Below are 23,044 nucleotides of genomic sequence, written 5' to 3' on the forward strand. Positions count from 1 at the left end.
ATCTTTCATACAAAGCCAAATGTTATCTGAAGATAACTAATCATACAAAAATAAAAATAAATGTTTAATTGGATCTCATACAACTAAAACAAAATCCTACAAACTATTTAGCTATTAAACTAATTTTTAAATTTACAATACCACTCCACTTTATAAACTTTTATTAAAAAGCCATAATTACAAGAGTTTTGCTGTTGTAGTTAATAATAAGAAGTCGGGCCGGGTCAGGTAGGGTCGGGTCAAGTCAAGCCCAACTATTTTTGAATGAAGTTATCATTTGCATTTTGCAAGAAGTGTTAAGCGAGTTTGAAATAGAGTGGTCTCATTCTCCAAATTTGGAATCACGCCGATAAAGCCAAAATTAACCCCACGAAAAAGCTCCGACAACCAAAGTAACCATCTTTTTTCTCCCCCCACTCCGAGGATTCATCACTTAAAGCACCATTTTGTCCACAATCACTAAACCCTAAAAAAAAAACCTATCTTTTTCACCTTTGAATCCTTTTCATGCTTCTTCTTACATTCCCCGATTTCTTTTTTTCCTCTGAGAAAGTGATTTCCTTTTGATTTTGATTCTTTTTTGCAATGATTCCGTATTTTGAATTAAGGGTTTATAATAAAGCAGAGATTGGAGTTTGGTTTGTTGTCCATCAACTATCACAATGGGTGCTCTTAGAAGAAGAAATGTTGGTTTGATTGATTCAAAGGGTTGTTCCAAATTGTTTCCTGTTTTACAATCTCCTCCTCCTACTCCTTCAATGTCTCACTCCAATGGTCCATTCTCTTCTCTTGTCATTTGCGTCACTGGTTTATCCAAAGGTAAAGACTTTGTTCCTTTTTCAATCTCTATTAGGCAGAAAGTTTGAATTTTTATGTTCATCAATATTCAAGTTTCATACTTGGCAACTATTTTTCTAGAATTTTAGATGTTGTTGTTGTAACTTTGGTTTTATGTTTGTAAATATAAAGAATTTGTTCCTTTTTAATCTCGATTAGTCAGATGTTTGGAGATTTATGTTCATCAATCTTTAAATTTCAGATGCTGTTGTGATCTTGTTGTATTTGTAACTTTGGTTTTGGTGTTATGATATGTTGTTACATTGCTTTGTTTCTTTGCAGATGCGAGAAAACAAGTCAAGGAAGCGACGGAGAGACTTGGAGGCGAGTACAGTCCTCACCTTCACCTACGATGTACTCATTTGGTTGTCCAGATATCCTTTTTCTCATTTCTGTTCATCTTTATTGTAACTTGTAGTGTTTTGGTTTCGACTACAGAACCATTCATGATTATGTCCTTCTAATCCTGTAATAGAAACATATATCTGATCACTTGTTTGCATTTTATGGTGCTTTTTGAGATGCTTAACGAAAACTTACAGCTCATGTGGACGTAAGTTTGAGCACACTTTGAAACATGGGACAAGAAACGGTCTCTTTGTTGTTACTATTGGCTGGTTTGTAGATAGCGTCAAGAGAAACCGTAAGTTTTCAGCTCTGTTTAAATTATTTCCTGAATGATTTATAGGTTAGCCAGGGAGTTAGTATCATAAATTTGACCATTCAGTTTTTCTGGTTACTTATATGGCAGTACAAATTTGTAAATTCTTTGCTAGCATATCCGTGGACCCTTGACTTTTTGTTGACTCTTTCAACTTTTTTGTTAGAGGAATAATAACCTTCTAGTCAGCAGTGATACATTGGCTTCTCCTAGTTTGCTAAAGATATTCTGTGATCTATCAGCAGCATGATATTGGAATACTCTAATTAGCTTTGGTTCGGTTATTAGTGTATCAAACTCAATCAGAAAAGATTTACTTTGGAAAAGAGAGCTCATGGATATTCTAACTAAAGTTAAAAGGTTATGTGTGTCCGAAGTTGTAGCTGAAAGTTGATACTTTTGTGTAATGTTGTAGTCAGGATGAGTGAATCACTTTACAATGTTAAACAACTTGGACAAAATTGCGAAAAGGGGAATGAGCTGAGCCGGGTTTTTGATCTCGAACATATTTGTCGTCCTCGTCAAATTCAAGCTGTAAATTTTGGCACATCAACGAAGAACCACCAAGTATCTTCTTCTGGAACAGAGTCTGGCACTAGTGTAGACATGACTCTTGCTGACCATTGCATGTATGTTGATTCAGACATTTCAGATGAACTCCGGCTTAAGGTAATTTATCTCATTGGGTGTTTTCAACTTGTTGGCCAGATTGCAGTCTTTTCTGTGAGCCTCCTTAAATAGAATGTGGTCTGTTTAGGTGTTAAAGGTTGCTGGAGAGCAAGGAGCAAAAGTGATTGATTCATGGTTTATTGGTTGCAATGCAAGTCTTGTCGTGTGTGAAGGTGCTTCTATCCAGAGATATCTTGGCCATGCCAACACCATTGTCTCGGTGAGTTCTTCTTTATGTCATTGTTGTAGAATTGTAATGTATTCTCCAGAAGGTGTACTTCCGTTTGTTTTGATTCTCTATGAAAATGTGGAGAATTTTATAATCAATACCATGTAAATGCTACTTGATTTCTCTGTTGCTTTGTCATACAATTGACCATAGTGAGCTAGATGAGAAAGATAATCCTAAATGATTAACAGATTTGTCGTGATGACCTAAACATGCTTGCTTTCGCTTCTTTGTTTGCATCAGCCACTATGGGTTCTGAAAACAGTGGAGAGACATCGACAAAGACTTGTTCATATGTCACCTGATTTAGCCAGACAGTTAGGATTAATGCTAGAAAATTTTGAAGATGGTACTGCAAAAGAGGTACTTTATCTTTTGATATGGTGTGATTTTTATCCTTGCACGTAATTTCTCAGTCTTCCTTGTCCCGTCTTGTAATCTTTAGTGACGAAAGTAATAGTTGCAACCTTTCTCTCTATAAATGTCACAGAAAATTTGCGAGCAAGGTAATTCTCAAGGTGCTTTTAAATTCAGAAGTTTATCAAAACAAGAACGGAAAGAGACTGTAAATATAGCTAAAACTGGTGTTAGGAGACGGCGTGCTCGCCATATGCAGGTAAGTGATGATCCCCTGATGTCTTGAATTCACCGTAATGTCTGTATTTTTATGTCTGTTCTTCATCTGAATGTCTCATAGACTTGTCAAAACCCAATAAGACGCATAACACAAAGCAGCCTGCTGGAGAATATTTGCTGGACAATATCTGAAGTAGCTTCAACCGCCACTATTTTTACTGATCCTTGCAGCAGCAGTCGTGACATCAGTGAACCCCAGCTTTCTGTTGTACAAGAAGGGATAGATAAAGGGTTAGATTCAGTGGCTTCTTTTTCAAATTCAACCAGAGCGCTCACCGAGAGGTACTGTTTCGCTCTTCTTACATCTCTTTTTCTTCACTCTTTAGTTTTGCATGCTGCATGATTCACCTGAGAAGTAAATTGCGTCCAGTGATAGTCTACTACTGTCTATTGTTGCCGTTGTTGCAATTGTGGAAATATCTCACTGTGGCCAACTATCTTTTTTCCTGGGTGTTCTTCTGCAGCGAAAAGACGGAAGTGATATTTAAAGACAGCTTCCTTACAATTCTATTTCCAGCTGATCGGTTCTCGGAGATTGGACCATCTTCACGCACTTATTTCAGTGATAGCGGTTTCACTTGCCTGCAAATCTTAGACTATATCCACAGATTTTACCAGGTATGTAACCTTCTTGATGTTTCTGCAATCCAAATGGCAGATTCCTTAGTTTAAACTCCTCTTAGCAGCTATGCGTATAGGTGGAGTGAGTGATTTATACCATCTCTGTTGATATAAGTCTCTGATCAGATGTGTTTATGATTGTAGATTTGTAGGTTTATGACCCCTTTACTTTCACAATAATTAGATGCTTCTTCTTTGCCTGTATATTGATTCTGCAGGAGAACTTGCCGGATCATGAAATAGAGGTTGCGATTCACACAGACTCAAGGCACGCAGACCGCCTCAGAACAGTGTATTGCAGCAAAGAGACATCAGATGAAGGACACATCGTTTTCCCGAGAATAGAGTTACTGGGAAGCAGGAAAAGTTTTGAAATGCTTAAGCGTGTGAATGGAGAGAACAACAGTAATGTTTATGAGCTCATGATTAGAGCTTAATTTCTCTTATACAATACAAAATGGGAACAAGATGTTTTTTAAAGTACAAAATATCACCTTTGGCTTATGAATTCAAAGCACACTAAATCTAAGAGAATTACAAATATGAGAATTTCCAGAAGAAAGGAGTATAGCATATAGAGTAAAACTGTAAAAAAAGTACAGAGAATCAACAAAACATCGTATAGATCCCGACAAAAAGATAGAAAGAGGATCGATCCTCCGATGCTACAAAAAGTATTAACTGAACAAACCTAAACATTTTATGCATACGCCTTCATTCCTTCCTTCTTGCAGATCTCTTTCCTAACACTTTTTTTTCCTTCTTCATTTTCAGCTAGTTTCACTCTTTCTCTCCCTCCCCATGTACAGATCAGATACAACAAATGAATAGCGTGGTCACCTTTAGTCTTTTTTTTTGTTTTCTTTTCCGGTTGTGTATCCTATATAAGTACCTGGCTTTTGTCTGTCAATATATGATGACTCTAAGGAGACCAGCCTGCGGCTCGGAATAGTCAAGGCCTTCTTCTTCGAGTAGGTAGCGCTGTACAGCAACTGGGAGTCTAGCCGGAGTGCGGGAACCCCTTGTGTGGTGGCCTGTCCCTACACATATGAAAACCTGAAGCCTTTCTTGCGTTGCTCGAGCTGTGCTCCTCAACACGCTCAGTTCGTGCTTCAACACCTGAAGAGCTTCACTCACATGTAACCCATGCAAGTCTATCATTCTCTCATTCCCTCTACTGTTTCCTTGACCCACTGGGTTCCTGTTTCATTTATTGCTCATAGACAGGTTAGAACACAGATACTGAAAACAAGAGTTTTGTTTTTCGTTTATGGAAATAGCAGTGTGTGTTTTTGGGATAAAAGATCATGTCATAAGGGGATGCAATGGAGTAAGGTAAAGAAGTCAAACCTCTGGCGGTAAATAGCTTCTTGAGCTTTCCCATGAGCAGCCTTCATTTGCATGTTATGCAACTGTCCCTTGACACTTAGCTCTTTAGCTAAGGCCTTATTGCCAACAAGGTATGCTTGACGTGCCTACGCTCAACCAGAAGCAACATAGAATATTGAGAGTACATGACTAAAACAAGAAAGATAACAGGTTAATAAGATGACGCCGAGGTAATAGAACCAGTGAAAACCCCATCACTGACAAAAAGGCTTTGTAAACTATTATCTTAAATTGCATACAAGACTCGAAATACTTTATGATTCACTATGTCATACACCCGATTTATTTTTCAAAAATCAAACTGGACAATAGAGAGATCACCATCAAGGTTAGGCCCCAATACACGGTCTTAACATTTATAGACAGGTACGGACCAAATGGAACTTCCCAGTTGCACAAAACAACATAGCTAGATAGTCTGCAGAAAAACTAGAGGCCACATAAACGAGTAAAAATGTCATTTCCAAGTATATTATACCTGTTCAAAGTACACATTCCGCAAACGTGCATAATCACGTGCTTCCTCGCGTAACTCAGAATACATATTGCCTGTTCATCCCCAGGAGAAAGAGAGCCAAAAATGCAACACCGTAAGATAACATATGTTCAATACAGATGTATAACAAGACTGATATACCAACAGCATATGCGATAAAAGTTTGTTATAAAGGAGAAATTTTACCAACAGCATCTCCGGTCTCCACCCAGACAGGAGCAGGTCGAGTTTGGGCTCGACTTTGCAGCTTATCAGAATATATACTCCTCCCACGGCCACTTTTGTAAGCACCAGCTGAAGCATGAGAATTCCTGCTAGAGCCAATAGATGAGTCTGCTGAATCGTTTCGTTCATATTTCCACATACCAGAATCCGGAGATGCTAACTTCCTGACAGCAGAAACATAATCGATGGAACCGGGCTGAGTAACTGATGGTCCCGACTTGAAGAAGAACATGTTATCCTTTTCAGGAGATTGGTAATGATTTCCAGTTTGTTGCAAATCATCCCCACCAAACTGGGCAGGAATACCATGGCTATTTGAGATGCTTAGGGCAGGAAAGTCCATGGGAGTTAGACTAGGAGGAGCATAACTCTTAGGGCTTATGTTCTGATTCAATCCACCATCCACTTGTAGCTACAGGAAAAAAACATGGAAGTCAATAACCATTGAAACACACACAGTCCTATCTTCAACAGGCAAGAAACACACGTAAAATAGTAAAACAACATGATTGGACATAACAGCTAAAAAGGACAATAATCACTCTTAAATATTTTAGCATAATAAGAAAACGAAACATCAATGACGCTATGCCATATATTGACTAGGAGAATACCTCAAGCTGAGTAAGCATCTCAACTGTCAACTGCAAATCACATCCATTAGCAAAATAAACCTCTGCTAGACTTTCAGTGGCAAATCCGGGGAACTGAGAAGCAAGAAAATCCACAGGGTTCACCTCCATTTCCCCTGCACTCTCAGTAATCAGTTCGTTAACAAACCCATGTCGAGATTTCCCACTGAAAGGGTTTCTTTCCCTGTCATTCCCAAGAAGCTGCTCAGCATTCATAATTTGCTTATCCCAAGGCTTTGGACTCAAATGCATGAAACTCGGTCGCTGAGGATCTTCCACAAATGAAGAAATGGGATATATACTCTTCTCTCCCAAGCTATTACCACTAGCATTATGTGAAGCTAATCCAGTTTGGTCAGAAAATCCGAACCCTCCACTAGCAGAAGGAAACTTTTCAGCTTCATTACCGTCAAACAACGACAAGCTAGCTAATGACAAACTCCCAGATCCATAAGAATTGTCATCTTGAGTCATTAACCCAAAATCTGGAGTTATATCATCAGGAAGTTGATGACTCCAGAACTGACGTGCTTCTTCATCTGAATGATGTGATGCAGATGATTCAGTCCGGTCCAAAACCGCTTTCCCAACAGAGCTAGAGGAAGCTAAAAGTCTTGATGTCGCCGCATCCAAAGTGCTTGTACCTCCAGATGAAGGAGAACGTAGAGTAAACGGAACAAACTCAGCAGCATGAGGGTTCAAAGTTGTTGGCTTGATACTAGTACCACTTATCTTTGGATCACTAGCTTTCTTGGTTAAGCTCATTGCTAAAATGGGACAAAAGAAGACTAATAAAAATGAAACCTGCAAAAAAAAAAAAAAAAAGTTGGCTTTTATAACTCAAATTACTCAGAAAAGAAACCTGCAAAATAGTTTGCTTTAATCAAACAAATTACTCAGATAAGAAAGTAGTCTCACCTGACGGTAATAGAGATACACACGTGCGTGGACTCTCAATTCATATTACCAAACCTAATCAAGAAAAAAAGAAAAGATACATTTTTCAGTGGCTACAAATTCATAAGTCAAACCATTGCAGCTTTTTTTATTTATGATAATGCAAAAAAAACAACTCATTGTTCTTCTTACCAGACAAACATATAAAAGACTCCAAATTTTGAAACCCAATTACTAAATTCATAAATTCTAGAAAAAGAAATTGAATGAGGGTATCTTTAAATAACTGAAATAAAAGAAAACCCTTTATTAAAAACAAGATTTTTAAGAAAATCCAAGAAAACAAAAACCAGATTTGTGAATTATTCAACCACACAAAAAGAACCCAAATCAAGATAAGAATATATCTAAAAGAAAGAGCAAACCTTTGCGGAAGAAATAGGATTGGATCCATGGAAGATAACAAGATCAGAGGTACAAAGAAAGAGGTAAAGGCTGCTGTTGAAAACAAGATAAAGAGAGAGAGAGATTTTGCAGTTTGGGGTAATCGGAGAGCTTAAAGTTGTTGTAGTTACCTGCTTCACCTAGGGATTCGAGTTTTGGGCTAAGCGTCGTCTTCTTTCTTCTAGTCGAGTAATATTTTTGTTTGGGGTGTTGTTTGGCTAAAGAGGTAACACGAGCACCACAAGATTTTATTAAACAAGACACCAAACCTTGCGCCACTCGATTTGACCTTTTTTTTTTTTTTAATCTATCTACATATATTTATTACTAATAACACTTAATCCTTATCAAGGGTTTTAATTGTAAAATTTTGGGCTTTAATTATTTGCTTTTGATTAGACTAACTTTTTCTTTTAAATTATGGTTTTTTTTAGATTTCTTTATATTTTAAATCATCCGTAAAGGGAATTCATTTTTAACCATATTCCTTTAATATATTAATATAAGAGATTATTTTGTTTAATGTGCTAATAAGCGATATAGTAGAAATTTTAATATGTGTGAAAAATATAGAACGACACTCTTTGTGAAACAGCGAGAGTAAATAATTTTAACAAATGTTTGTATAATTTTCTTTAAATTTCTCATTTTGATCGAAATTTTCTAAAGTTGTCACTTATGTAGCAATTGTGGTCATGTAAGGAATTTGTGGTCAATATGCGGATGTCCTGTACCTAATTTGAGAATGCATGATTGTTTGTATGTATAAATTTGTGTTCGATGGTATGAGCCTATGAGGATTACATAGTTTATTAACATTCAAAAACGTGAACACACATGGCCTTACTAATCTATATATACATTTTTGGAGTACACTTAGCAAATAAATTCTAGAGTTGCTAAGTATTTACAAAGAATGCCATTGACATTTATTATTTACTTTTACAAAATTTAAATAAAAGATATTAACCAAACAATATCTTGCCTAATTTGTTTCTAAAAATCTCTAAACAATCTTTCCATATATCTTCAAAACAAAATTATATCAAATATTTATATTAACATTTTGCATATTAATAAAAATACTAATTTATAATAATCAAACTATTCATATAGAAAAATCATATACACATACAAGAAAAAAACTATATATGTCATCATTTAAGCCGTTGCTTTATTTAAATAAAATAAAAACACAAAAACCTGAAATCATATATTTTACATGATAAATTTAAAATACATATTAGTAGTATAAATTTAAAATCATTCAAAGAACGGTATACCACGGGTGAGATCTTAAAATTATTGGATTTTATTACAATAATAATTTATTTTCTTGGATTTTATAACACTAATAATTTAGCTAACGGGATAATATCGACGTGTTTATATGGAATGACGGGTTTGGATCGATATTAATAAATAACGGTATATCACGGATGAAATCCTAAAACTAACAATAAAAATACAATTATACAATCTTAAACACAAAACAAAAGAAACAATATTAACAAAACAAATACAACTTAAAATTTTTAGTTATAAAAAAACCGACCCAAGGTATACTTCGGAGTCAAAATTTTAAAATCCACCATACATCGTTACTTAAAAAAATGTATGTTTTCGTATCTATACTTTAAAATTGAAACCTAAACAATAGTAATCATACACTAAATAATACATAGATATATATCTACATTTAAAAATACAAATTAATATGATATATCTTCAGTTAAACTTTAAAAAATAACATTATATTTTTTTAAAAATATAGTCCCGCGGTGTACCGCGGGTTAAATTCTAGTCTACATATACATTTTAGAACACAATTAGCAAATAAATCCTGGAATTGGGAAGTATTTACAATTTATGCCATTGACATTTATTATTAAGTTATAAAATTTAAATAAAAGATATTAACCAAACGATATCTTGCCTAATTTGTTTCTAAAAATCTCTACACAATCTTTCCATATCTCTTCAAAAACAATTTCCTGAATGTTACCCTACAAAATAGAGAAATTGTTAAAAATGCCCCTTTTTCAACCCCTTTTCAAAAATGCCCCCTTTGAGAGTCTATTTTTAAGTTTGCCCTCTTTTAATTTTTAATGACCATTTCACCCTTATTTAAAACAAAATTAGGTCCACAAAATACAAAATATTTTTTGGCGGGAAAAGTGATCCCGCAATTTTCCCGCCAAAACACTTGTAAAAACCTTTAAAATACCTTGTAAAATTTTCCAGTAAAAATTTTTCCTGCCAAAAAATTTTCCCGCCAAAATTTTTTTTTTGCGGAAAAAGTGATTCCGCAATTTTTTTGGCGGGAAAAATTTACAAAGTATTTTAAAGGTTTTACGGAGTATTTACAAGTGTTTTGTAAGGTTTTACAATGTATTTTAAAAGGTTTTACAAGGTACTTATAAGGTTTTATAAGGTATTTATAACTTGTAAAACCTTATAAAAAACTTGTAAAACCTTATAAATTGTAAAACCTTATAAAATAGCTTGTAAAATCTTATAATATCTTATAAATACTTTATAAATACGTTGTAAAACCTTTTAAAATACATTGTAAAACCTTATAAATACACTGTAAAAAACCTTTAAAATACTTTTTAAAAGTTTCCCGCCAAAAATTTAACGCCAAAAAATTGCGGAATCACTTTTCCCGCAAAAAAAAGTTTTTTGCGGGAAAGTTTTTTGGCGGGAAATAATTTTACGGGAAAATTTTACAAGGTATTTTAAAGTTTTTACAAGTATTTTGGCTATAAAAATTGCGGAATCACTTTTCCCGCTAAAAAATATTTTGTATTTTGTGGACCTAATTTTGTTATATTTCCTTATATATTTGTGATATCTTTTATTAAAAGAAGGGTAATTTAGTCATTTTATACATAAAAAGGGGTATTTTTTAAAATGGACAGCCAAAGGGGGCATTTTTGAAAAGAGGTATTGAAAAAGGGCATTTTTGTGAGTCTCCTTACAAATTATGCATAAATCCGATTTATAGCAAATATTTATATTAAAATTTTGCATAGTAATTAAAAATACTAATTTATAATAATCAAAATATTCACATAGAAAAATCATATATACATACATGAACAAGAGCTATATATATCATCATTTAAGCCGTTGCTTTATTTAAATAAAAAAAAACACAAAAAGTTGAAATCATATACTTTATATGATAAATTTAAAATATATATTAGTAGTATAAATTTAAAATCATTCAAGGAACGGTATACTACGGGTGAATTCCTAAAATTATTAGATTTTATAATAATAAAAATTTATTTTTTTGGATTTTATAACACTAATAATTTAGCTACCGGGATAATATAGATGGGTTTATATGGGATGACGGGTTTGGCTAGATATTAATAAAAAATAGTTTATCACGGATGAAATCCTAAAATTAACAATCAAAATACAATTATACAACCTTAAGCACAAAACAAACTATACAATATTAACAAAACAAATATAACTTGAAATTTAAAAATTTTAGTTATAAATCTTAGACCAAAAAAAATCCCCTAGCCGCTGCTCTGCTCTCGCCTCTGCCCTTCGAGCCCACGGCATCTCTTTGCCGGCCTCATGGGGCCGCCAACACAGGCCCCATACTAGCTCTTCTCCTCGAAAGGATTCATGGATTTCCCTTGCGAAAGGGAATCCTATGTCTATCTCAGATTTTCAGACAAATGTTGATGTAGTGAATGGAGTGGCGAAGTTAACCATTCCAGAAGAAGTTTTCGAAAGCTCTATCCCTTTGTGGAAGAATTTTGTAGTAGGTTACTTCATGGGGGATGCCCCTCATGTTGGATCCATTCACTCAACAATGAATCGGATTTGGACAGTAACAGAGAGAACATCAAAGATTGATGTGCAGTTCCTTACCAAATCTTCAGTTCTGTTTCGGATTGAAAACTCTCGGATCCGAGAGCACGTCCTTCAACGTCGTTGTTGGCATATCGCGAATGTCCCTTTGGTAGTCAATGAATGGAATCCAGAGTCGGCTCAGGCTCCACCAGATCTTTCCGCCATGCCTTTGTGGGTTGATTTGAAAGGAGTGCCTGCTGAGCTTTTCCAGGCACGAATGATGAATCAGTCACAGTATCAGTAAGCTATCCATGGCTACCGCCGAAATGCCAACTCTGCTCCAGCTGGGGTCATGTCGTAAAGGACTGCACAAAGAAGGTTGTTTTGGCGAAATCTAGTTCTCCTAAGATCAAGGAAGTTTCAGCAAAGTCTGTTCAGGAGATGGCTCAAGGTTTACTTGCGGACCTGGCAAAGTCTCTAGTGTTTCAGGGTATTGATTCACCGAGTGTTGCACTCTTTCCTGAAGTATCTTCTCAAAATGATGCAGTTATAAATCCTGTGGTTGCTGGGGGTCCGGGAAGTGAAACAGAGCAGGAAGCATCACTTGAAAATGAGGGAAATTTGATCTGGACAGTAGTAACAAAGAAGAGCCCGCTCAAGTCACATAAGCCTCCCAGCGCAGTTGGAAAACAGGGGACAGTGGCCATTTCACCAAATGGTTTCGGGATTCTTGATCAAATAGGTGAACCAGGTGTCAGTGAAAACAATCAGACCCATGAAACAGACAAAATTCGCGAAGAAGGAGAAGTGGTAGAATCAGATGCAGATGAAGATAATGTGGTTACTAAGCAACGTGAAGAGCTAGTAAAGGAAACTGTTTCAGGGAAATCCACTCTTCCGCCGAAGGAAGTGGGCTCAAGGAAGGGTCGTAGTCGGTCTCGTGGACCTAAACAAGTAATTGCTAGACGTAAAGATGGGGGACAATCAAATACCGCTTCCACTCGGAAGCAATGATATCCCTTTTTGCTTGGAACATGCTAGGGTTCAATCAACCTCGCAAGCATAAGGCAGTCCGTGGTTGGATACAAGCAAAGCGACCTGCGATTGGAAGTTTCATTGAGACTAGAGTACAAGAGCATCTCGCAGAGCCTATTATTCAGTCTATTCTACCAGGGTGGTCTCACACCACAAATTATGAGTATCATCGACTGGGTCGTATCTGGGTTGTTTGGTCTAGTGCAGTAACGGTCATGATCCTGGCTAAAAGCGCTCAGCAGGTTACTTGTCTAGTTTCTCTGGTCAATGCAAATATCCAGTTGGTGTGTTCATTTATATATGGTTCTAATTTCGTTGCAGAAAGGAGAAGTTTATGGGCAGAGCTGTATCACTTAAAGACTACAATAATACCAGCGACTATTCCCTGGATTGTAGCTGGAGATTTTAATGAGGTTCTATCGCTTGTTGATCATTCTCGGGCGCTTGATTATTCTCTAAATGAGGCGGGTATGAGAGACTTTCAGAATGTGGTATCTCTTTGTGACTTGGTGGATCTCTCTTCTTCTGGGCCAAATTATACATGGATTAACAATCAAGATGATAATCCGATAAGTAAAAAGCTTGATCGAGCCTTAACCAACCCGGCATGGCTGTCTATTTTTTCCCAATCTCATGTCCCATTCGAAGCGGGAGGCATTTCTGACCATTTGCGCTGTGTGATCCATCTATCCTCCACAAATTTGAACCATCGCAAACCATTTAGGTTTTTTGATTTCATGGCAACACACGATCACTTTCTGCCGACGGTGGCACATGTATGGTCTGTTTCTGGTCCTCTGTATCACTCACGAGCTGCCCTCTCTATGTTCCATCAGAAACTAAAAAATCTGAAGTATCATCTTCGTGCCCTGAATCGAACTCAATTTGGTGATATCCCACGTAAGGCAGCTGAAGCTTATGACCAGTTGTGTCTTTGCAAAACGCTGCAATTTCTGACCCGTCTCAGGATAATATGATGGCTCTCTCTTCAGCCACAGAGCGATGGAACAAATTATCAGGGTTCAGAATGTGCTCTCTAAATTGTTGGACCGGGCTATGTTGGAAGGCCGCATTGGTAAACATCCCCGCTGTGATCAAGTCTGCGTAACGCATCTTAGCTTTGCAGATGATATTCTGGTCTTTAGTGATGGCTCCCCGGATTCTTTGAGAGAAACAATGGTCGTGTTTGCAGAATTTGCAATTATTTCGGGTCTGCGTATAAATGCTAGTAAGTCCGCAGTTTTTGTTAGAGGCCGGAGCCAACAATCAACAATTACCGCAGCAACTGAACAGGGACTCAAAGTTGAGACTCTACCGATCTGTTACCTTGGGCTACCTCTCACCACAAAGACAATGACCAATCATGACTATAGACCCCTTATTGACAAGATCAGAACACGTCTACTCTCCTGGACGAGTAAAAGTCTCTCTTATGCTGGCCATCTCCAGTTAATCTCATCAGTCATTACGAGTATCTCAAGCTTCTGGTGCTCGGTTTTTAGATTATCGCAAAGATGTTTTGATGAAATCGAGAGTTTATGCAGTGCATTCTTGTGGTCAGGCAATCCGAACACATCTACGGGGGCAAAAGTCTCTTGGAATGATATTTGTAAACCAAAGGCAGAGGGAGGTTTGGGTTTGAGAAGACTGCGAGATGTATCAAGGGTTTTCGCGTATAAATTGGTTTGGAGATTGTTTTCTCTATCTGGTTCTCTATGGGTGGCTTGGACAAAACAAAATCTGATGAGGAAAGGATTTTATTGGACAACTCCTAACACGAACTTAGGCTCCCGGATCTGGCGTAAACTTCTAAAACTATGAGACGACATAAAGCCTTTCATACAGGCTCAGGTCAACAATGGAGAAACAGTGTCGTTTTGGTATGATAACTGGCTTCCCATGGGGAGGCTGCTGGATTTAATGGGTGACGCGGGTCCGAGGATATTAGGCATACCGCTCCTGGCCACAGTCAAGGAGGCGCTGGGTCCTAATGGTTGGAGGCGCTGGGTCCTAATGGTTGGAGGCTTCGTAGGACGAGGCTGCCTCATCTAGTTTCGATCATTGAACAGTTACGAGCTCAACCACTACCGTCTCCGTCAAAGGGCCATGATTTGTTCTTATGGCGGCACGGGGTAGATGATTTCAAACCGGCATTCTCAACTTCAAGAACATGGGAACATTTTCGTATACATTCAGCTCTAACAGAGTGGAGCAGAGTTGTGTGGTTTGGCCAGGGCATACCACGTTGCAGCTTCATCACATGGTTAGCGGTTCGCGACAGGCTCTCCACGGGGGTAAGAATGCGGTTGTGGGGAGGTGATCAACCATGTGTGCTTTGTGGGGAAAGAGATGAATCGCGAGACCATTTGTTTTTCGCGTGTCCATTCTCTTTCTCTGTCTGGTCTAAGGTTGCGGGAAAGATTCTCGGACATCGATTGGATCCAGATTGGGATATTACACTAGCAAGCTTGTTAGGACGGCTGGGCAGTCATGATAAGAACATATTAATACGCCTCAGTTTCCAAATCACAATCTATTTTGTGTGGAGGGAGAGAAATACTCGGATACAAAGCGGCACATTCTGTTTGGTGCCACAGATGGTGAGACTCATTGACAAACAAATTCGGAACAGGATAGCTTCACTAGACTACTCCAACAAACCTCGACTACGTACCTTGCTTCAAACTTGGTTCGCGGTCGCACCAGTCCGATAAGATGCTCGACTTGTTAAGCTCTGTTTCTTTGTGCTCTGTTTTCCTTTTAATTCATGTTGCTTTCAATTACTTTTGTACATAAACTTTCACTCTTGGATCAATAAATTATACATTCAATCAAAAAAAAAAAAAAAAATTTAGTTATAAAAAAATCGACCCACGGTATACTGCGGAGTAAAATATTCAAAATTTTAAAATCTACCATACATCGTTACTTAAAAAAGTATGGTTTCGAATCTATACTTCAAAAGTTGAAACCTAAACAATAGTAATCATACACTAAATAATACATAGATAGATATCTACATTTAAAAATACAAATTAATATGATATATTTTCAGTTAATCTTTAAAAAAATAACATTACATTTTTTAAAAAAATATAGCCCCGCGGTACACCGCGGGTTAAATTCTAGTTCAGTAATACTTTCTGACCCTCAATTTTCGATGGCCTTTGTGCATTGACAAACCACTGATCTATGTAGTAAAGAAAATCACCATCATTTCAATATCTAGAATTAGGTGATTGATTAAAGTTTACACAAGTGTAGTTTCTCTGCGCTTAACTATATGGTTGGTGATTTAGTAGAGCACCAGATACATATAATACAATAGCAAAAAAAAGGTCTTCGTTAATCAAATCATCATTTATGCCGAAAATGTTATGTTACAAACTTACAATGGTCCATCATGGGTATTTTGAAGAGTTTTGACAGATATATCTAACTCACCACGCATGCAATAGCTCTAGACTATCACCATCTGACCAAAGAACTTTGTCATGTTCCACTGTAAGAGGCCAGGAAAATGTTTCAAACACTCCATATCAAACTCCTTCTAAAAAAGCAAGAAATCTCTCCCCTATTCCATGTAAGTCATATTCTTCATTGTTGTATAACAGTCTAAAGATTGTATATGTAATATTTTAATGATTCAAAGTAAGCTAATACGCTAAATCTTATTAAAAGTGTCAGGTAGTCCATTCAATAAATCTTAGCTAACCTCAACAATAATCGGTGACTCCTCATATCTAGCTGAATCTTCTTATTCCCAAAATGATGAAATTTCCGGAGCTTCTACGGTAAAAAACAGAAACAAAGGTAAATTTTCGTTTTAGAATTCACTTTTTTTATTAGATCACAATAATGGATCCAGATTTCATACTTAACAAATGCATGTTCCTATTTGTTCATACTAACTATCCATATGGATCCAGAATTGTGAATCTTTTGGAGCGTTTTTTGTTAAAGTTCTTATTAATTAAGATGGTCGAAGTAGAGAAAAACCCTTCAATGGGGTAATATATATGCAGAACTAATAGAAGCCAAAAGATCTATCAAGCCTGCTTCTAACAACTTGGAAAGGTACTATCAACCATGGTGAGTTTGAGAAACAAGATTAAGTCGTCAACCACATGAGAACCCGAGTTTATCAGGAGAAACTTGGGTTTCTTCGAACACCTTTAGCTTTGAGAGGATGTGAACATAATACAGACAAGATTGATCTAGCTTATGCTCTTACCTTTTGATCTATACTACTTTTTATAACTTGTTGCAGTTGTGGTCATGTAGGGAATTTGTGGTCAATGTACGGATGTCTTGTACCTGATTTGAGAATGCATGATTGTTTGTTTCATATAAATTTGTGTTCGATGTTATGAGCCTATGAGGATTAAATAGTTTTATAACATTTAAAAACGTGAACACACATGGCCTTACTAATTCAGTAATACTTTTTGACCCTCAATTTTCGAAGGAGCAAGATTTGATCGCCTTTGTGCATTGACACTTGTGTAGTAGAGAAAATCACCATCATTTCAATATATAGAATTAGGTAAATGATTAAAGTTTACACAAGTGTAGTTTCTCTGCGGTTACATGCATACATACATATATGGGTTGGTGATTTAGTAGAGCACCAGATACAGATAATACAATAGCAAAAAAAAGTTCCTCGTTAGATATATAATCAAATCATCGTTTATGCGGAAAATGTTAAATTACAATGGTTCATCATGGGTACAAAGAAAAGAAAGAGACAAGTTAATTTGACAAAGCAGAAAATAAACTCTCGAAATAATAAACAGAACCTACGGGTCTGGAAGGTTTGAAGAGAAATTCATAGGATTTGGTATGGAGATCATGTATCACCAGTGCGTGGGAGGTATCACGACCTTGAAGCAATAACTTACCCTTGTCCATAATTGCTATCGGTGAGAGGGCAAACTTGGGTACACCAAACCACGAAAAAGTTTGGGTGAGATCTATGCAACACATTTGGTTCCATGTCTTGCCTGAAGGATGGAACGACCATATGACTTGGGTGGGCCATTTTTTCTCAGATACGCACAAGCGGTTATCGAGGATGCACATGGTGAGCTGACGAGGGTCACATGGATGGGCAAAGGGAGCTTTACATATGACTTGGAAAGTTTCGGTGTGAAGATCGAGAGATAGTACCTTGGGTTCTTCACAGTCGGTGAACCAATAAAGTGACCCATCTAAATATACCGGTTTATGGTAAGCATTGATCTGATAAGGAGAAGCAAGGACAACGTACCTCCAAGCATTGGTGGTAAAATCGAAAAGCTCACAAGTAGTAGCATTCTCTAGGCCAAATATGGATGAATTATATAACCAAACCGGCTTGTACGTGCCCGTTAATTTATCTTTACCGAGTCCAAGCTTTGGACTTGGGAAGTTGACATCTTTTTTATCGAACCTAGGGATGTAGAGCTGTTGATAGTTGCAAAGAGGAAAATTCTGATACCATCCAGTTGCGGGATTCACCACAATACTCGGTGTGTGGATACCGTAGAGGCATACAATACCATCACAACTGCCATAGCAGAACAAGGGGCCCGAATTAGGGATCCTGCCTGTCCTAGCTACTGATGACCCGAAGCTAAATACTCGATTATCATCTCGTTTGAGAGTATTTTCACCATTGACACACAGGAAAAGGACATAGACACCTCTTGAGTGCCTACGGCGCTGCAGACGTCGTTCCTTGAATCGTCGGGAATCGATTGTTGATTTCCACTTCTTGGATACAGACCTAAATACAAGCAGAGCCTGCACGGGAAGTCTCTCGAGGATGAGTTCTATTACATCGTGGGGTAGCAATTCTTCCTCAGACGAGCGATGTCTTTTCAACAACATTGTATCGTCTCTAAATCACCAGGAGAGGCTATATCTATATATATACACGGATTGAGTATCCGAGTCGGGCTGGGAATTGGAAAAATGGAAACTTCAAGTCAGTTTGGGAAAACTGGAAATTTCAACGCTTTCTCCCTTTCCAACATTTACTATGATTCAACATGTATCAATTTTATTCGTTTTTTCTATTATATATTTGAAAATTATAATATACTAGGATTTAATCCGCGGTGTACCGCGAGGTAAAATTGTATTTTATGTATTTTATATAATAATTTATAATTTATTGAATTTTTAAATTGATATTATAAAAAATTAAATTCTCATTTATTTATTTTATATTATAATTAATATAGTTGAAATATGTACTTAGAAGATTTGTAGGTATAGAAATAATATAGTGTTAATATTAGCAAGCATTTATAATTATGGACTATTATAATAATTTGATATTATTTTGTATCAAAAAAATTTATTCCACCGTATGTTGTGGGTAAACTTTTTTAAACTAAAAATTTTAAATTTTAAGTTATATTTGTTTTGTTAATATTGTTTGGTTTGTTTATTATTTAAGACTATATAATTATATTTTTATTTTAAATTCTAGGTTTCACCTGTGGTATACCGTCCCGTATTAATATAGACCCAAATCCGTCCAACCATATAACCATGTTTTGCATTCAGAATCATTTTGGTCCTTTTTATATTATGACTATGAACCATTGCCCAATTTTTTAAGCAATGTGGGACATTGTACACATATTTTTTCTTCATCGATTGAGTAATATATGTCCGTTTTAAAAAATTTGAATCATATTATATACAGAAAAATCAATTATTTTTTTAATTATATGTATTTTATATAAATTCAAAATAAATTACTATAAGATCATATAAAAGTGAAAAAATAATCATATATTAATATTTAAATTAGGTAGAGATTTTTTAGGAAAATTAGCAATTAATCGAATTTAGAAACAAAATCAATTTGTTACCATATTTGAAAGCCATGGTTTCTAAAAGATTTTTTGAAAATATTTTGTAATATTAATTAATAGATAAATATTTATGACAATGACATTCTCTTGTAAATAAGTGTCAACTCCAGGATTTATTTCACATTTGTACTTCGAAAATGTATATATAGATAATTATAAATAAAAAACAATTTCCTTGTTAAATTATTAATTAGGAGAAGGTGTTTTAATGTGGTTAAACATTAAATTTTTTTTTTATCAAAATTTAATATAGTTAAAGTATTACAAAAATGTGAAAAAGTAAAAGTTGTATCATTTTGGTATTGTAATTGTTGTAATAGTGTGTTAAGTTCTATTTACTTTTATGTTTATCATTTTGGTATTGTAATTGTTGTAATTGTTGTAATAAAAATTTAAGTAAGAAAATATGTTGTAAGTGGTTATGGTTGTTTTACATTTTTTGTATATTCTTAAATAATCAAAAATCATTATAAAGACAACGTAAACAAAATTAAGATAATTTTCGTTTAGTGACATAAGTCTTTAAACAAAAAAAAAACAACAAAAAACAGAACGACATTTTTTACAAGATTATTTCTGATGCTCTCCGAGCATCTCGATTTTTCGATCAGATAATCCACCGATCGAGCATTTATCTGGACCGATTTTGATCGTTGGTGAGTCAATACCGAACTCAATTGACATGTTTCTTTATTTGTTGAGTTCTTATCTTTGTATAATTTCCGAAAATCTAATCCAAATCATTTCTGTTTTCAATTGACGGTGAATGACTTCAAAGAGAATCCCGATAAGACCATCTGAAAGTATGCATTGGTTTCTAATCGATATCTGAAAGTAGACAGCAGTCCAAAACACCGATTATCTTAATCCGGGCAAGAGTTAGATTCGCTAATCGACCAGAAAACAATCAAGAATCATCTCTATAAGGTTAGTTTCTCAGCTATTGTTTCAGATAAAAAATCATTTAATATTTGTTTTGTCTAGGGATAAAATTCAACTAAGCTTACTTACTTTTGTCCTAAATGTTAAAACAAACATTTTATTGTAAAGAACTGCAATCTAGATTAAATCACTTATTTTGTTTAAGAGCATTTCAGTGAATTGTATTAGTATGAATATGAATAAGAAACTTATAATGTGTTGCATTCAGAATTCTTTGACAAATCATATAATTACTAACTAACAATTGTAAAACAACTGGAGATTCATATAGTTCTAAAACAAATTGCTGTTACTTAAAAAAAAAAACATTGTTGTTCTAATTACACAAAACAGAAAACTGAAACTCTCCTAATTTCTTAGATTTCGAAAGGTCTCTTTGAATATTACATTCATGGTTTGACTCTGAGTTTTTCCTTCTTTATCCACAATAAGAACTTTCAATTTTTTTTTGGATGTAACTCTTGATAAGGCAACATATAGCTGGCCATGCGAAAACACTGTTCTCGGAATATAAAGCGCTACCTCTTTAAGTGATTGTCCTTGGCTTTGTTTATTGTCATTGCAAAAGCCACAACTAATGGAAGTTGTCTTCCCCTCAATTCTATTTCCAATAATCACTCTAGCTTTTAATATATGATTAGCCATCTACGTTATTTATAATCTAGTGCCATTACATAGCCCGCCTTTAGGATCAATGTTTCTCAGTAACATTAACCGCCGTACCAATATTCACACGCAGATTGTGATTTGGCAAACCAGAAAGCTTGATATTGTCGAGGAAATCAGAAGTGAAGACATGGTTGTTTAACGAATCCACATCATGAGGATCAATACTATATGCACTTAAGTAGATCATCTCTTCACATGTTTTAAAAAACAGTTAGAGAATTTGAAATATATTTCTACATAAGGAAATACTATAAACACTTTGCTTCATCTTGTATTCAATTGGTTGAATTGTATCATCAATTCTTTTTTCCTAACAATCAGGAAAAAAGGGCATGTTAAAATATAATTATCGAAATGAGTTTAATACTCAGCAAAATTAAACCTATCATCCAAACATTTTAATCATACATTCTCATCAACCAGAATCATGGTTGTAATCTCATCTCCATACTTTGGAGGATTATTCCAGATGCTCAAAATCTTCACAAAAACCATCCATTTCGTACGTCTTCATAAGTTTCAAATCAGACAGATAACTAACGTACTACAAGAAAACATCACAATTTCTGACAACGGTATTGGTCAGAAATTTGTCGGAAATGGCATATTCCGGCGAATTTCCGACAAAATCAAATTCGATGTTATCATATATAAAGGAGTAGGTATAGAAGAAAATTAGTAGAAAATAACAACATACCAATCAAGATGTTTGGGTTGAGACCACTAGTTAAAACATCATTGAAAGAGGTAAAGGTTAGGTAAGGTGAATCAGATAGAGGTTCCATTCTCATAACTCTGGACTAGGCCATGAATTCCAATTTGTAACGATGATCAGTTACTTATAATTGACCACTTACGTAAGTCAACCCAAAGTTTTCAATGGTCTTCCACTATCCTGGAACCACTAGCTTCTTCAAACGGTTCATATGCTCCCTTTTCACTGAAGCATGGATCTTCTTGCGCTGCAAAATAGATAAAGTATATTAGTATTACATTTGACAGTATTTTGTTAAAGTATTGAATAGTCATGCCAAAATTTAGTTTAAGAAATCTTACTTTGAAATCAGACAAAACTATGTCGAATGCCTCACCAAATTTCGTCGTGAATATTTTCCAGGTATGAAGGACATAGACTTGCACCCTGCAAGCAGTTTTGTATGGCTTTGACATCATCAAGGAAAGTAATTGACTGAGCCATTTGTGAAGAAAAAGCAAAAAAAAAAAAGAAGAATGCGAGATTTTTTATGATTAGAGGTATTTGCTTGATGATTTAGAAATGATAATGACGTCGATATTTATAGTGTTTAAGGATGTTAGGGATTTTGGCTTCAAGATTTTCGAAAATATTGGAGAGAAGTCGTAAAATAAAAGATTGCGTAAACAACATATATTGTATTTGATATATAATGAATGATTCACTATTTTTGGACAAATAAGGATATTATAGTGTTGTTTATAGTTAGGATGAGATCTAAGTGAATATTAAAATATCATTTGTTTAGGAATTAGGCGAGATATAATCGAATATGCATTGAATGGTGATCGAATATGCCCTAATTTAGATACCAAAAATGATGAATGGCTAGGAATGCATACTTGCGATGCTCAAACACGATTAGTTACTTGAATTCGTGTTTGCAACGATTTGATCCAAGACCCGCCTATTTACAAAACACACGGATCCAAAGTCTTTTAGTGGCCCACACATCTGTGGTCCAGTGGTAGTTGAAAATTGGGGAAATGTTGGAAGAAATTAACCCAGGTTCGATCCACGCTGGAAACAAAAAATCCTATTTGTGTGGGAAGTCTGGGCTTGGGCCAAAAGGCCCAAGCAGTTTACCTGATAGTGCAGTAATAGGCGATCTGGCTACTCCTGGCATTAGTCGGAAAGTATTCCAAACTCAGGACAGACAGTGTGGTGGCCCTTCGGGGAGTAGTCCACTCTGAAGCATTTCGGTGCGTTTCTAC

The 23,044-nt window shown here is 35.6% G+C and overlaps 3 protein-coding genes and 1 long non-coding RNA gene across 5 annotated transcripts; 2 read left to right on the forward strand and 2 right to left on the reverse strand.

Annotated features, from left to right (window-relative positions):
• The first annotated feature begins 295 nt into the window (after positions 1-295).
• LOC9315019 lies at positions 296-4,170 on the forward strand. The gene is made up of 10 exons (XM_021027715.1): positions 296-819; positions 1,120-1,211; positions 1,378-1,480; positions 1,914-2,167; positions 2,256-2,387; positions 2,640-2,759; positions 2,887-3,012; positions 3,094-3,314; positions 3,497-3,650; positions 3,872-4,170. Exons 1-10 carry the CDS (start codon positions 663-665, stop codon positions 4,088-4,090), a joined length of 1,578 nt encoding a protein of 525 aa, XP_020883374.1. The 5' UTR covers positions 296-662; the 3' UTR covers positions 4,091-4,170.
• Positions 4,171-4,179: 9 nt separating this feature from the next.
• Positions 4,180-7,973, reverse strand: LOC9315020 (polyadenylate-binding protein-interacting protein 7). Of its 2 annotated transcripts, none has more exons than XM_021027714.1 (7): positions 7,868-7,973; positions 7,314-7,367; positions 6,378-7,199; positions 5,725-6,175; positions 5,521-5,591; positions 5,004-5,128; positions 4,180-4,854 (listed from the first exon to the last, which is right to left on the reverse strand). In XM_021027714.1, the coding sequence occupies exons 3-7, from the start codon at positions 7,158-7,160 to the stop codon at positions 4,560-4,562; spliced, it is 1,725 nt and encodes a 574-aa protein (XP_020883373.1). In that variant the 5' UTR covers positions 7,161-7,199; positions 7,314-7,367; positions 7,868-7,973; the 3' UTR covers positions 4,180-4,559. The 2 variants fall into 2 exon arrangements, with proteins under 2 accessions (XP_020883373.1, XP_020883372.1); XM_021027713.1 differs by having other exon boundaries at positions 7,718-7,969.
• Positions 7,974-17,298: 9,325 nt separating this feature from the next.
• LOC9316840 (F-box protein At1g11270) lies at positions 17,299-18,528 on the reverse strand. Its single transcript, XM_002880727.2, has one exon. The coding sequence runs from the start codon at positions 18,465-18,467 to the stop codon at positions 17,349-17,351; it is 1,119 nt and encodes a 372-aa protein (XP_002880773.1). The 5' UTR covers positions 18,468-18,528; the 3' UTR covers positions 17,299-17,348.
• Positions 18,529-20,000: 1,472 nt separating this feature from the next.
• LOC110229527 lies at positions 20,001-22,301 on the forward strand. The gene is made up of 3 exons (XR_002332922.1): positions 20,001-20,121; positions 20,244-20,392; positions 22,194-22,301. It is a non-coding gene; the product is annotated as an uncharacterized LOC110229527 (long non-coding RNA).
• Positions 22,302-23,044: the final 743 nt, after the last annotated feature.

This window comes from Arabidopsis lyrata (genome assembly GCF_000004255.2).
Source record: "Arabidopsis lyrata subsp. lyrata unplaced genomic scaffold ARALYscaffold_4, whole genome shotgun sequence".
Lineage (NCBI taxonomy): Eukaryota > Viridiplantae > Streptophyta > Magnoliopsida > Brassicales > Brassicaceae > Arabidopsis > Arabidopsis lyrata.